This window comes from Lampetra fluviatilis, chromosome 51, assembly GCF_964198595.1.
Source record: "Lampetra fluviatilis chromosome 51, kcLamFluv1.1, whole genome shotgun sequence".
Lineage (NCBI taxonomy): Eukaryota > Metazoa > Chordata > Hyperoartia > Petromyzontiformes > Petromyzontidae > Lampetra > Lampetra fluviatilis.
The window spans coordinates 2,335,290-2,350,606 of record NC_136325.1 but is presented as its reverse complement, the minus strand read 5'-3'; the positions used below and the strand labels follow the sequence as shown (position 1 = coordinate 2,350,606).

General features: G+C 49.6%; 1 protein-coding gene across 1 annotated transcript; it reads right to left on the bottom strand.

Moving 5' to 3' along the window:
- Nucleotides 1–716: 716 nt before the first annotated feature.
- Nucleotides 717–1,703, bottom strand: LOC144948759 (olfactory receptor 2AT4-like). The gene has a single exon (XM_078878406.1). It carries the CDS (start codon nucleotides 1,698–1,700, stop codon nucleotides 717–719), a length of 984 nt encoding a protein of 327 aa, XP_078734532.1. The 5' UTR covers nucleotides 1,701–1,703.
- Between the last annotated feature and the right edge of the window lie 13,614 nt (nucleotides 1,704–15,317).

The window sequence follows — 15,317 nt, the reverse complement described above, 5'->3', positions numbered from 1 at the left end:
AAGCGGCTGCCTGAATTCTTAACCCTTGGATCTCAGAGGCACTTTGCTTAGCTTCACGCTCTGATCACAGCCACCTAGGCACCTCAAGGCATCAGCATTAAGAGACCATCATCCAGCAGTGGATAACAACTGATGCCTTCAATTAGCACGGTTGGATATGTACGGTGCGAAAGAAGTTCAACATACATACAATGATAAAACATTATTCTAAGAACAAATTAAATTCGGTAAAAACGTACACTAACGAAAATATTATATTACCTTTGGAAGTGGTGCCCAAACACAAATAAAAAAATAACCCAATATTTTTCCAAAAAATTCTCCTTTTATTTAAATGATCAGGCAGAGAGCCTGATTAGCTGTTCCACAAACATTCGCCGACGACGCAATACATTTAACTTCGTCATGAGCAGGGTTTAATATCTCTCTCAATCTGTTCTGTGTCGCTGGTAGACTGGATGCGCCCAGAGGCAGAGTGAGAGGCACAGGGAAGCTGACCTGGACAAACCGGGCTTAAGTTAAGCCCTAGGTTCATAGTCAATGATGATGGTGCAGGTGGTGTAAACAGGAGATTAGCACTGCCTCAATGCTCATTTGAGCAGAGCAACACTTTGACTGAAGCTTCTACGTGAGCGACATTTTACCCCGCTTTAGGACGTTGCTCTGTGCTGCGTGCCTACGCACTGACCGTTCAGGAAGGAGCGTTCAGAACCCCTCTAAACGATTGCCGATACCTTGTGGACCTTCGCTCCACAGAAATTGCTCGGAATAATTGCATAGAGGCAATGCGTCATCTCCTTCCTCAGCTCCTTCGTTCTGAACACGTAGATGGTGACGTTGGCCATGGGGATGAAGAAGGTGGAGAAGCCGGAGGCGTAGCGCATGTTCCTCGCCTGGGCGTTCTGCATATCCTTGACCACGCGCGACACGAGGACCGAGAAGAAGATCGCGACGAAGAAAACGGCGAGCATGAAGAAGTGCGTGAGAAAGGTGTTCACCGCTTTCGCCTTGAAATCGCTCCGCCGCGTCCTCGCGCACTCAACGATGACCCTCGCGTACGTGTACGCAATCAGCAACAGTGGCACCACGAAGAGCACCACGACCATCGACGTGCTGTAAACTGCCTGGAGCTGCGTGTCGCCCTGCGACAGCCGGACGAACCCCATGTAATCACATATCACGCCCTGTATCTGCCTGTCGCCGTCTCTCAGCTTCAGCGCGTTGACGAGAATGGTAAGGGGCACAAGCACAGCTCCCACGAAGCCCCAGATGGCAGCGATGGCCATCAACGTCCGTTTTCCGGTGACGATGGCGTGGTAGCGAAGTGGGTGGCAGATGGCCACGTAGCGGTCGACGGACATTGAAGCGAGGGCGAAACACTCGATGCCGACGAACAGGTTCATAGAAAACATCTGCGCGATGCAGCAAGAGCGCGGGATGCGTGTGTCCCCCGTCAGGAAGATGTAGAGCTGCTGGGGCAAGCTGCCCGTGCACCCAATGATGTCGGCCATAATGAGGTTGGACATGAAGGCGTACACGGGCTTGTGCAGCTGTGGGCGCACGACCACCGAGAGCAGCACCAGGAGGTTGGCGAGCAGCGAGGCGACAAAGACGATCAGGCACAGGGTGAATGCGAGCACGCGAACGTTGTGGGGAGCTTCCAGTGTCCCCAGGATGACATAGGAGTCGTTGCCTTCCATCGCGCGCAAGTCCTACAAATGGTATACGGTCATCCCCTAGGGCCTGCGTGGGAGTGACATTTACGGGCACAAAATGCAAGGTCTTGGTTAGTATTGCAGTCGTGTCTCAATTGAACATTTATGAATTCTGTAAAAAATACTGCAAATAATACATTAAAATGAGATACAACTACATTGGCTGTTGTGTTCAACCACCACACTGCAGGTCATCTCCCTTCTCTTCTCTTTCTTACCTCGCACAGCTCCCGCTTTGTAATTCCCTCCTCCCCATCATTGTTTCTTACCCCCCCCCCCCCCCCCAAAGTCTCTAAAATAACCTTTGCAAATTTTTTTGTCTTACGTAGCAAAAACAAAAATCCATTCGTGCTTTATCTGTTGCTGGCCGCTTGGCATGTCGGCCTTTTGGGCTGCGCTCGGCAACCCTAAAGATGACGATCCGAGCATAAAACCTGCCGCTTCGCGGTGCCACTTTGAGTGGCGCGACGCCTCTGCCGTGACGGCGAGCGGTCGCACGCGAACGCAGCGGCAGTGTTACACTCTGAATAAAGCGGACACCTCTATCTATCTCTCTCTGGTCAGCACTTTCCAAGAATAGCCTCTGCCTGTTGAAGCGGCAATTTAGATGGGGGTTTACTTCGTTGTTTTGGCGTGAAGGATAATCGTGAAAGCTTTCGCAAAAAAAATTACAATGATTTATTATTTTTTCTTAAAACTATTCCTGGTTTTCAGATTCAAACGCTTTGTTGGTTTTCATTTTACAAAAAAACCCCGCAAATGCTCCACTTGGCTCAAAAGTGCTCGCACACTGGAGCGAGCACCGCTAAAATTAACAAAGCACCACCGTGCCTACGTGCGTACCATTGCACTGAGCACTGTGCGACAATGCTGCATCGCGCCTGCATGCTGTCATTGTAAGTAAATGCGTATTGTTATATTTTTAGGAACGTTCGTACCTGCGGATTACGGAGTTTGTCAAATGGCTCTTCGCCGTGGTAGAAATAAAGGTGGCCGGTCCCCGTATGTGTTGGAATCTAACCTCGGCGCCAGGTGTCTTGACAGTGACGTGAGTTGCGGCGTGCCGACGGAGGGAAGATTTTTATACACCGCAGAGCACCACGTGGTCACGTCATCTAATGGGTGTGGCCAACGATGTTTAATTACCCCTTCTGCATCTCGGCGGTTTTCATGGATGTAACGACTCCCCGTGCGGCCAAAAAATATGCGTGTGTGTGTTTTTAAATATAAACTGCAGTCTTAATTGGTTCACCGAGCGCTCGTTCCCCGGCGCGTTCCAACGTGCTGGCAGTTTAGTCTGCAGTGGAAGGTCGCTCGCTTGGTGATTTCTGTAGGGAATTTTAAAAGAACGAACCTTATTTTATATATATGTAAGTAAACACGCAGACAATGTCTCCTGCCTACGTCTGTTCCAAATATAAAAAACACAGGCATAATAGAGGTTTTCGTTGGGTTTGATCGCATGACTATAAATGTGTCATTAAACCCGCCACCACTCGACACAGCCAATTAGTAAGGTTTGTCACGTAAACAGAACATGTCAATTCGTTACTAGCACAGCACACAGCAAATCCACAACATTTACAATCTGAGTACGACGTTTCATCAATAATTGCAACTAGCTTCATCAGGCGACAGCCAGATTTGTGGAGAAATCCTGTTTCGTTCGTTAAATTGAGGGATAGATGTGATGACGTCACTTGTGAGCCCCTCTTATACGAAGGGGGGGGATTAAGGAATGCACATAAATGACATCATATGGTAATCAACTTGCATTATGCAATCACATTATGCATGCACATTGTTCTTGTACCTCCTGTCGTTCGCGTGCAATAAAATAGCAATACGGAAAACCTTGGATTGCGAGTAACTTGGTCTGCAAGTGTTTTGCAAGACGAGCATTTTTTTTAAATAAATATTAATTTGATAAACGAGCGAGGTCTTGCAATACGAATAGTACGTATATGCTTTGTCTGCCGAGCGTCACGTGATCACAACTGATATACGAGTGCTTTGATATACGAGTGCTTTGGATTACAAACACGTTTCCGGAACGAATTATGCTCGCAATCCAAGGTTTTCCTGTACTTGTCATTATCTGCGTACACGTATAATCCCCATTGATATGTATGGAGACTTTTATAGGCATGCATTCAAACAAAGTATTTTTTCATTATTTGCTTCCAATCAGTACTACGCCTGTAGCTATCCAAACAGTTAAATAATTTGTATTTCTCTCAAATTCGATAGATTATCTAATTAGTCTTGGCCAGTAGTAACTATTTTGCACAGAACTTAAACATTATAAAAATCAATTGAGTGTCCTTATTGGCATGCGTCTTCTGGCACTGTAGACAGTTGTATTTTGGAGTATTTAATATTTAGTTGGTGTTCTTAAAGTCTTTTTTACTCATAATATATTTTAAAAACAATATTATGAATGTGGGTCGCGAAAGTCTACATGTTAAACACAGGTATATATTTACACATCCCATCAGCCACACATTCACCAATACACAAAGACAAAGACGCTCCCCCCCCCCAATAGCCTTAATAGACTTTTGGGGCAAGTGCTGTTAGCGAGCACTTAAACAACTATTTGTATCTCAACAGGTGAGGCACACTGAGCTATACAGCTCTTTTGCAGAAGCAACTTGGCCACGAATGATAGCTCAACGAAGTGGCTTATCATCTTGTGGAAATGGAACTTGCTGACCCGCCCATGCTGGACAACTGTGAAAATGAGCTTCATAACTCATCAGATTCCTCCTGCAGTCGAAATAAAGATTCTGATTCTCTATAGCAGCCAATTACTCCAAACCTATGAAGACACATACGCAGAGACATACAAACTATCTTTCTAACCTATAAAAGGCATTTCTTGTCTGTCCGTCCGTCTCTGTACACGCAAATTGCGAAGGATTTGGCTCGCGAACCGTGGGGTATTCGTTAAAAAATGTAGCCGGGTACCGCGTTGTAAGCCCCCTGGTGAGCCAGCGCTATTCCGTTTTCCTATCTGTAAACTTAAAAGTAGTTTAATTCACAATTTAGTGATATTAAACATCTTCGTGGTTATTTCGGTAAAGTCACGTAGAATGGAAATAATAAAATAATAAAATAAAACATTATAAAATAATTCTCACGACGTTTCGGCCACAACGCAAGCAGCCGTCCTCAGGTGAAGACCAGGTCTGTTGGGGAGACAGCGTCTGAATGAAACAGCACCATGCTTGGAGCGTATATTTAAGCTGGGTTGGAAGGGGGGGAAGGGCGCATTTACAAAATAATTTGCATATCAAGAGGAATTTAGCATATTTATGGGAAATGCAGGTATGTGATTAGTACTACTTATGCCCGTGCATTATGCAGGATTAGCAGCATCAAAGGGAGGGGATAGGGGTAGCATTAATAAAGAGAAGGAGTGTTAATAGTATGTAGCTGCAGTAACTAAAACCACCACGTAAACAACTAAAGTATAAACTACATAGTATCATCAGTATACTAAATATACTCTACAATAAGCTAAGTTACTAACAGTAAGTAATACATTACAATTCTACGTCGCAAAAAATATAATATGCTTCCATCTAAACTTTGTTCTCTTACATCACACGAGTTTACACCGTACTATATACTTTCATAGACAAACCCAACATTCAATTATATACTGTATTGCTATACATCACCCTATACCTTATACATTGTAATAATACACTGTATTATTCTACCCACCCTAATGTATATCACACTGCTGTATATGCACTATACAATTACGATACTATATATTACCTAGTAAATTGTATTAAGCAAATAAATGTTATACTATTTATTATTATACACTATACCATTGACCGTCGTGTGAAAGATACTAAGAGGAAGCAACGAAATATGTCAATGGGAGAGTAGTGTGGGAAACTTGCAGCGGAGCAAAGAATCCATTCCCTGCGGAGAATACAATGCCAGTGAGTGGAACGCGGTCTGAAAGTCACCGTAAACGTGAACACAATCAGTTAAGATCCGAAATGGTTTATTACATCCTTCCAATGTTTGCTAAGCCAGAATCCATCTTCTCGGTTGAAATTGTCTCTGTGTTTGTATATGTGGATCGCCTCATGAACGAATGTCTCATGGTAGCCAGATGGCTTGCAGAGAACCTCTGTCTTGGAGAAGTCAATATCATGTGAGCCCACTGAATTGTAACAGTGATCTGCCACGGCTGAGGTGTTTGTCCTACCGTGTTTCAAGTCTGCTTTATGTTCACGGATGCGGTCTGAGACACTGGCATTGTATTCTCCAGCTTAAATATACGCTCCAAGCATGGTGCTGTTTCATTCAGACGCTGTCTCCCCGACAGACCTGGTCTTCACCTAAGGACAGCTGCTTGCGTTGTGGCCGAAACGTCGTGAGAATTATTTTATTATTTTATTTTTTCCATTCTACGTGACTTTACCGAAAGAACCAATAAGATGAATCCCTGCAGTCACGAAAGCTTTAAATCGAGATATGAAACATTATTTATGTATATCCTAGAGCCGCTCTCGCGCGACACAGCACGCATTTGCGCATGCGCGAAACGCTGACCGAGGGTTGTCCTGAGCAACACACACACGCCATCGGTGGAGGGGGGTGGATTTCATTCGCGTTGACAAGCTACAAGGCATGTCACACAGATTAACAGCTCCGTTAAAACATAGATAAATATCACTGTTTAGTATCTTTATTACTCTTAATTATTAGGTAAGATGATAGAGGTTGAGCAATGTTTGATCGTAAATATAGACAATGTAACACGCGTTTTTCCCTGGGTAGTGTTTTTTTTCATTTGCTTAAGCCTACGAATTATAGAAAATGCCTATTATTCCCCACAAACTTTGCTTTTGTGACCAGGACTTAATGTGAAGGAATGACACAAATGCACACTTTTTATCATTAAAAATAGCTACATTTTTAAATATCACTGTCATTATCACAAAAGCTAAGTTTGAGGGGAATTATAGCCTTTTTGTACTTTTGAGGCATAAGCATATAGAAAATAACACTTACTACCCAGGGACCCAAAACAACTGTTTTTGGTTACAAAGTGTTTATTAACAATATAAAATTTGATATTTTTAAACTTTTTTATTATTTAAATAAATAAATATCTTTGTTTTCGTGCATGCTTATTCACACTTTCCCCCTCTGTACGGGGGTTGATCAGTAAGATAATGTTTATTCGGGTTAATTTGTGTGCATCTGGTCATAGTTACAGGTAATATACGTTTATTTATTATGAGTTGATTTTACACTTTCGCTTGGGGCAAATTTTAAAGACAAAATGGCGGAACATCCTTATCGTACTTATTTTATTATTTATAAATGTGTAGTGGTGATACGCGCTGGGGTAGCGATCGGGTGCCAGCGCGTCGTGATTGGATGGGTGTGTGGTGACGCGCGCTGACGGTGAGGGATCAGGGGTCAGCGCGGGATCGTGGGTTGTGTGGTGCTGATTGGCTGGGTGCCGGTGACGCGCTGATGAGGGAGTGATCGGGTGGCAGCGCGGCGTGATTGGTTGGTGAGTGGAAACACGCGCTGGGGGAAAGCGGATCGTAGAGATAGCGCGTCGTGATTGGTTCACTAAGGAGCGATGCTCACGTCGAGGTCCGCATCCGCTCCGTCTCCCGGGAGGAGGGACTATATAAGGTGATGCACACAGGCGTAAGGAGAGAGTGTAACCAGCGAAGACTGAAGACGGAGAGGAAGAGATAGGACCCTGCGGTACCCAGTCCCGCTGTCCTGTGGGGACCGGAACTCTGTGTAACCCAGAGGCGGAGTGTAGGGTGAGCATGCAGTGTCAGCATGCAGAGTGTGTAGCCAGAGGCATAGAGTCTACACGAGACGAGTGATGTGTGTGTAGCCAGAGGCCTAGAGTCTACACGAGATAAGTGAAGAGTGTAGCCAGAGGCATAGGGTCTACACGAGACGAGTCTACACGAGACGAGTGATGTGTGTGTAGCCAGAGGCCTAGAGTCTACACGAGATAAGTGAAGAGTGTAGCCAGAGGCAGAGGGTCTACACGAGCTAAGTGAAGAGTGTAGCCAGAGGCAGATAGTCTACACGAGCTAAGTGAAGAGTGTAGCCAGAGGCAGAGAGCCTACACGAGTTAAGTAAAGTGTGCCGTCGGAAGAATAGAGACCACACGTTGTATTGTGACAAGTCAAGATTTAATAAAAAGTGTGTTACCCGTCAAGGAGTTTCCTGCCGTCATTTACAATACTTCAACTGGTGTCAGAAGTGAAACTGTCTTCCAAGCATGGATACAAGGAAGACCAATCGGACCCACGGGATTGACCGCGAGGACAACCTTGACGACCCGGGCCAGCTGCCGTCGGGGGGTGAGGACGAAGAATGGCCCACGCTGCAAGATCCGCCGACGGCGCCGGAGGAGCGACGGGGGACCGAGGCCGTGCTCCGTGAGGCGCACTCTCGTCTGGCGGAGCTGCTGCTCGCCGCCGCGTCCATCCTGGCGGAAATCAGCTCGTCGGCTGGAGCGGAGACGGCGGCGGACATTCTACAGGGTCGCCCCGCAGATTCCCGCCAAAATGACTTGGCGATTCCCGCCATTTCATCGGCCTCGACTTTTGGCGGGAACGGCGACCGCCACGTGGCGGCGGTTCTCCAAGCGCGCCCTCTTACGTCATCAACGCGCGCTGCGGACCGCCATCAGTCATCCGCCATTGGGGCCGCCATCTTACACACCGACGGGGCGGCGGGAAGGAACCACGACGCGGAGGACGACTTCATTTTTCAACAGCGCCTTCCCGCATTGTCAGCCTTCAAGGCAGAAGGCGGGGACTGGGGCCAATTTCAGCGCAGGTTTTTGGCGCATCAGGAGATGTCTGCCTGGTCCAATGCTATGGCGCTGCGGGCACTGCCTGCCATGTTGGACGACAACGCGCTCGCGGCCTTCATGTCAGCTCGGAGGTCGGACCGCTCCACGCTTAAGGCAGCGCTGGGTCTCATGGCCAAGGTCTACGGACCTCCCTCAGCGTGCCGCCATCATTTTTATGCAAGGCGGAAGGCGGACACGGAGACCGCGCTCGCTTATCGCACGGCGTTGCTGGCTCTCGCCGATGCTGCATTCCCTCGTATGGACGAGGAGGGCCAGGATGCGATGGTTTTGGAGCAGCTGCTTAAGTTGGCGCAGGACCTGGGGGTCCCCAACAACACGGCCGACGAGATCGACATTTCTTCCCTACGGGTCGCTACGAGTATACAAGCGCATGAGGTCCTTCAACGCAAACAGGGGATCGTCTGCAACGCTGCCGTGGCCTCAGCTCCGGGTCCGGTGATCACCGAACCCCAAGTCGTCAGTCCACGAGAGGAGGCGTTCACCGCGGGACGACCAGGGGACTGGAGGTCGGGGGGTCGGTCGCCTCTGCGATCGGCCCGCAAGCTGGAGCAACCGAGATCACCGACGGCCCTCATCACGTGCTATAACTGCGGCCTCCGGGGCCACGTGGCGTCCGGTTGCCGCGCTCCACGTCAGCGCGCCATGGGATCTCGGCTGGACGACGACCAAGGCCCCAAGTCATCCCTACAAACCCCGGCAAGTCGCGGCACCTCACATGCTCGGCCCACACACTCGACACGCATGGGCCGTCGCGGGGCGACGGAGGAGGGCCGGTTAGGGTTCGGGGATTCGGTTCGGCGAGGGGGTTTCGGCCGAGACCGGGAAGACATTAAATGGTCGGAGTTGGGGCACAGAATTGTGGCTGCTTCAGCGGGTTCATCCGTCGTTGCGGGATCTATTGATGGGGTCGAGGTCAGGGTATTGGTGGACACGGGGGCGTCGGCGACTATTATATCGGACCTCATTTACAACATTCTCCCCGTCCAATGCCGTCCGCTGCTCCCAGTGGATGTGCCATTTTACGCCGCTAATGGGGGATCGTTGGGCATTATCGGTCAGATTAGGGCGTCCATTTGCATTGGAGATATCAAATTGTCGGGACCCGTTTTCGTTTCGTCTTCTTTGGCGGTTCCTTGTCTACTGGGCACTGATTTTTTGGCTAAGATGCCCATTAAAATTCTAATCGGTCAGCGTTGCATTGAACTACCATCGGGTCGCCGTATTTCATTTTTGACGAACCCTACTGAGATTCGGACGGCGTGCGCTACGATACAAGCGTTGGCGACACAGACCGTGCACGTGCCCCCGGGTTCACAGATGTTAATTCCCCTCCGGTTGCGGAAACCATGGGCAGAGGGGACTTGGGAACAAGGCATGCTTTTGGGTCCTTCTAATAGGGCTGTCGGGGGGGTCGATTTGTCGGTGGCTCACACTTTGGTTCGGGCTGTCAAGGATCCGTTTGTGATGGTTTTAAACGCTGGGTCGCGGCCAGCCGTCATTCAGCAGGGTACCGTGCTGGCTCACGCGGCGCGGGTCCCTGCGGAAGAGCGGCTGGTTGCGCACGTTGATCCGAGCCCCACGCAGAACATTGAACCGAGGGAGGACCTTGAATGGGTCCATTCGCTGTGCGCGGGCTCGGACGATTTGTCAGTGGTGCAGTTGGGTGCGCTGCGCGAGTTACTAATGGAATTTTCTGATGTGTTCAGTAAACATAAATATGACATTGGGTGTACGGATTTGATACGCCACCACATTGACACGGGCGATGCGGCACCGGTCAGGCTAAATCCCTTCCGACTGAGTCCTGCTGAGAAGGAACATGTTCAGTCGGCCGTTAACGATATGCTTGAAGCCGACATTATTTCGCCTTCCTCCAGTCCTTGGGGAGCACCTATTGTGCTGGTTAAGAAGCAGGACGGGTCCTTGCGATTTTGCGTAGATTTCCGTCGCCTGAATAAGATCTCTGTGGCTGACGCGTATCCGCTCCCCAGGATGGACGAGTCCCTCGATGCATTGTCCGGTGCGCGATATTTTTCGACTCTTGATTTATTATCGGGATTCTGGCAGTTGCCACTCGACGAAGAGTCTAAACCTAAGACAGCATTTCGGACTCCAGGGGGCCTGTTCCAGTTTAACCGGTTACCCATGGGACTTCACTCCTCTCCAGCGACGTTTCAGCGCCTTATGGAGTTGGTTTTGTCGGGCTTGCAATGGGAGACGTGCTTGATTTACCTTGACGATGTCATTATTTTCAGTAAAACATTTGAGGAACACCTCCAGCGATTGAGAGGGGTGTTCTTGCGAATGCGATCGGCTAAATTGAAATTTAAACCGGCCAAATGCCACCTTTTTCGTAAGTCCGTTAGATACTTGGGTGACATTGTCGACTCTTCGGGGATCTCTACCGATCCCGCGAAGACGGACTGTGTCAGTTCATGGCCGACACCCACGTCAGTTGCAGACGTGCGCAGTTTCATCGGTTTTGCTTCGTATTACCGCCGATTCGTTGAGCACTTCGCCACTATTGCAAAACCCTTGCACGCTCTAACGGCGAAAGGTGTGAAGTTCCGATGGGGACCGGAGGAGGAGGCCGCGTTCTGCTCCCTCCGGGACGCCTTGGTGGGTGCCCCACCCTTGCGTTATCCGGATTTTGCGAGTCCCTTCTTGCTAGATACGGATGCTAGCAACACGGGCATTGGGGGGGTACTGTCCCAGGTCGTTGGGGGAGTCGAAAGGGTGGTCGCTTATGGTAGCAGGGTGTTGTCTCCGGCGGAGCAGCGCTACTGCGTCACCTGTCGTGAACTGCTCGCCATTGTTTTTTTTGTACAACAGTTAAGACCGTATCTCTATGGTCGTCACTTTACGGTCCGGACGGACCACGCGGCGCTACAGTATTCATTGAGGGTCGCCCAACCCTCGGGCCAATTGTCACGGTGGTTGGAAGTCCTCCAAGACTATCAGTTCACGACCACATACCGTAAGGGGTTGCGACACACAAATGCCGATGCCCTGTCGCGATTGTTGCCTTGTCAGAAATGTGCGTGTCTATCGGGATCGGCGCGCTGTAAACCGCCGGTTGTGGAAGATAGGGGGGCATTGGCTGCGACCGCGGGCGCACCAATCGGGGATGTCCCCGCTACCTCTCAGGATCGGGACTCGCTGCTCTCACTGTCGCTGAGTGAGTGGGTCCGCCTCCAAATGGCGGACAGCTCCCTGCTAGCATTGCGCCGCAGGGTGGGAGGTCCTAAAGAGGACCAGGAGCGAACTGGCTCCTATGTACTTAAACAGGGCATGTTGATGAGATGGGACAGTTTGTCCCGGCGGCATGCACTGGTGGTGCCTTCTGCTGTAAGGGGGAAAGTTGTTTTGGCCGCACACGAACGCCTCTTGCATTTGGGAGTAAACAAAACGCTTGCCCTGCTTCAGCGTGATTATTATTGGCCGGGAATGGGGGGCGACGTGGTAAATATTCTGAAGGGATGCGTTGAGTGCGCCAGGCGAAAACCACCGCCCGTGGCAGCTAATCCACCGCTGCAATCTATTCAAGTCTCGCGCACTAACGAGCTCGTTGCGCTCGATATTCTGGGGCCCTTTCCAGTCACGCCTAGGGGTAATAAGTACCTGTTGGTGGGGGTCGAATATTTTACCCGGTGGCCTATGGCGTGGCCACTCGCCAACCAGTCGGCGGCGGCTGTGACGGACGCCTTTGTCCAGGGCTACGTCCTGGACAAGGGGGCTCCCGAACGCCTGCTGACCGACCAAGGGAAAATTTTTTCAAGTAAATTGCTGCAAGAGGTGTGCGATCTGTTGGGTACTAAGAAGGTGCGTACCTCCCCGTACCACCCGCAGACGGACGGGATGGTGGAGAGACTCCACAAGACCTTGACTTCTATACTGTGCCAGCGGGTGTGTGAGGCACATGTTGATTGGGACCTGCAGGTCCCGGGGGTCCTCGCCGCGTATAGAATGGCCCCCCATGCAGCGACGGGGTTTTCCCCATTCTATCTGATGTACGGTCGGGAAGCCGACCCGCCAATGGAAACGCAGCTTGGCCTGTCCGCACCACGAACTAATTCTAAATTGGCAGAACATATTAAATTTAATATTCATAAGCTGACAGAGGCAAGGGAGGCGCACGGCTTAATTTGCGGGCTCGCCAAATTGCTAACGAGCGGTTGCGTGCACGAAAGGTGTCCGTGCACGACTGGAGACCGGGTGACAGGGCCTGGCTGCATTGCCCTCAGGCGCCTTTGGCTACGTCGCCTAAATTGTTGAAGCCATGGCGGGGACCCGTGGAGGTCGTGCGTGTTGCACGCCCCCAGTGCGTTCAGATAAAATGGGGAAAACGACGGTGGTACGTCCACCCCTCCCGACTGAAACCGTTCTCGCCTCCATATGGCCTCTCCTTGTGTCGTGAGGGCCGAGCATGTGACGTGACCGACGACCCAAAGGGGAAAATGTCTTTGCCTGATCCTCACATGCTTCCGCCTGATCTCCTCCCAGGTGTCTCGGAACTGACAGCTGCCGACCACCGGCGGCCGGATCTTCGCGGCGGGGCCGGTCCTTTCAGGCCCGACCCGCGCCATCTAGAGCAACCGGAACCACCGGACGGACGTCAGCGTCCCGTCCCATATGACGGACCGGCCAGACGGACTCGCGCCAGGTCGCGCTACTTTTCATGACCTACCATGTGAGGAGTCGAGGAAGTTGGAGCGCCTCGTCGCTGCGTTAGTCACGGGGATGCTGGGCGCGTTCATTTTCTGGAAGTCGCTTTTATTATGTTGTTCGTCGGGCTGTATATAGCTTCTTATAAGGTGTTGTGTGTGGTATTGTTGACTTTTCTTGTGTTAATTGTCAAATTGTACATAGGTTACTGTTGTGTTGTTGTTGTTGTTGTGTTACGGGGCACACTGGGGGGGTTTTGTTGTGTTAACGTTGTGTGAGGTTGTTGGTTAGCAGCTGGGACGGCTGCGAGCTATGTGGGGGGGGGTGATGTAGTGGTGATACGCGCTGGGGTAGCGATCGGGTGCCAGCGCGTCGTGATTGGATGGGTGTGTGGTGACGCGCGCTGACGGTGAGGGATCAGGGGTCAGCGCGGGATCGTGGGTTGTGTGGTGCTGATTGGCTGGGTGCCGGTGACGCGCTGGTGAGGGAGTGATCGGGTGCAGCGCGGCGTGATTGGTTGGTGAGTGGAAACACGCGCTGGGGGAAAGCGGATCGTAGAGATAGCGCGTCGTGATTGGTTCACTAAGGAGCGATGCTCACGTCGAGGTCCGCATCCGCTCCGTCTCCCGGGAGGAGGGACTATATAAGGTGATGCACACAGGCGTAAGGAGAGAGTGTAACCAGCGAAGACTGAAGACGGAGAGGAAGAGATAGGGCCCTGCGGTACCCAGTCCCGCTGTCCTGTGGGGACCGGGACTCTGTGTAACCCAGAGGCGGAGTGTAGGGTGAGCATGCAGTGTCAGCATGCAGAGTGTGTAGCCAGAGGCATAGAGTCTACACGAGACGAGTGATGTGTGTGTAGCCAGAGGCCTAGAGTCTACACGAGATAAGTGAAGAGTGTAGCCAGAGGCATAGGGTCTACACGAGACGAGTCTACACGAGACGAGTGATGTGTGTGTAGCCAGAGGCCTAGAGTCTACACGAGATAAGTGAAGAGTGTAGCCAGAGGCAGAGGGTCTACACGAGCTAAGTGAAGAGTGTAGCCAGAGGCAGAGAGTCTACACGAGCTAAGTGAAGAGTGTAGCCAGAGGCAGAGAGCCTACACGAGTTAAGTAAAGTGTGCCGTCGGAAGAATAGAGACCACACGTTGTATTGTGACAAGTCAAGATTTAATAAAAAGTGTGTTACCCGTCAAGGAGTTTCCTGCCGTCATTTCCAATACTTCAAATGGATGACTTTTTTTTTTTTGCCTCTTTCGGTAAAGGGGCTGTCCATAAATGATGTCACGCGATTTTGTACAATTTTTGACCCCCTCCCCCGCTCGTCACACGGCGTCACAAAAAATCAGACGCCCCCTCAAATATGACGTCACAAAGCTCTGCCCCCCCCCCCCAAACCATATTTCCATTTTGAAAATAAAACATGCTTCATATCGCTTTAAACTATTGTCATTGTAGTGCGTATTTCATGTGTCGCTGCACTCTGATGTTGTAGGAGAAAACACGTACTGTATTAATAAGTAATATTTAAAAGAACTTAAAAAAACACGCTTTTATGAAATGTACTAGTAATAGAAGAACTCCACGACCCAAGGAAGTGGCCCGAAGCTTGCCATAACGCAAGGGACCGTGGTGAATTACAGCCAACGTCAGTTGACCGTGGACAATTAGACCCAAGCCGAAACATAACATATACAAATTTATGTTTTAAAATATCTGTTTTTGATTTTTTTATGATAGAATATAGTATTGTCATCAGTATGACATAAGTATACTAAGTTTGCAGTCCATACCACATTGGTAGGTGGGTAAAAATTGAGTTACAAGATTTGAGGATACAACAACGACAACAACAGAGTGAGTTAAATAAAAGCGTGTAAAAATGAGGCGTTGGAAAGCTTAAAATTAGCATAAAATTCACTTGAAAATATTCAACGTCTAACTAAAACTGCAGATGTTCAGAATATTATATTGAAATTATCTTATAATTATAAAATATTAAAAGTAATTATAACTATAACAAAAATACTTGAAACTTTGTAGAAC

What these genes read in the sequence shown, in the direction of transcription:
- LOC144948759 (XM_078878406.1), bottom strand. Translation starts at nt 1,700, where the DNA reads ATGGAAGGCAACGACTCCTATGTCATCCTGGGGACACTGGAAGCTCCC.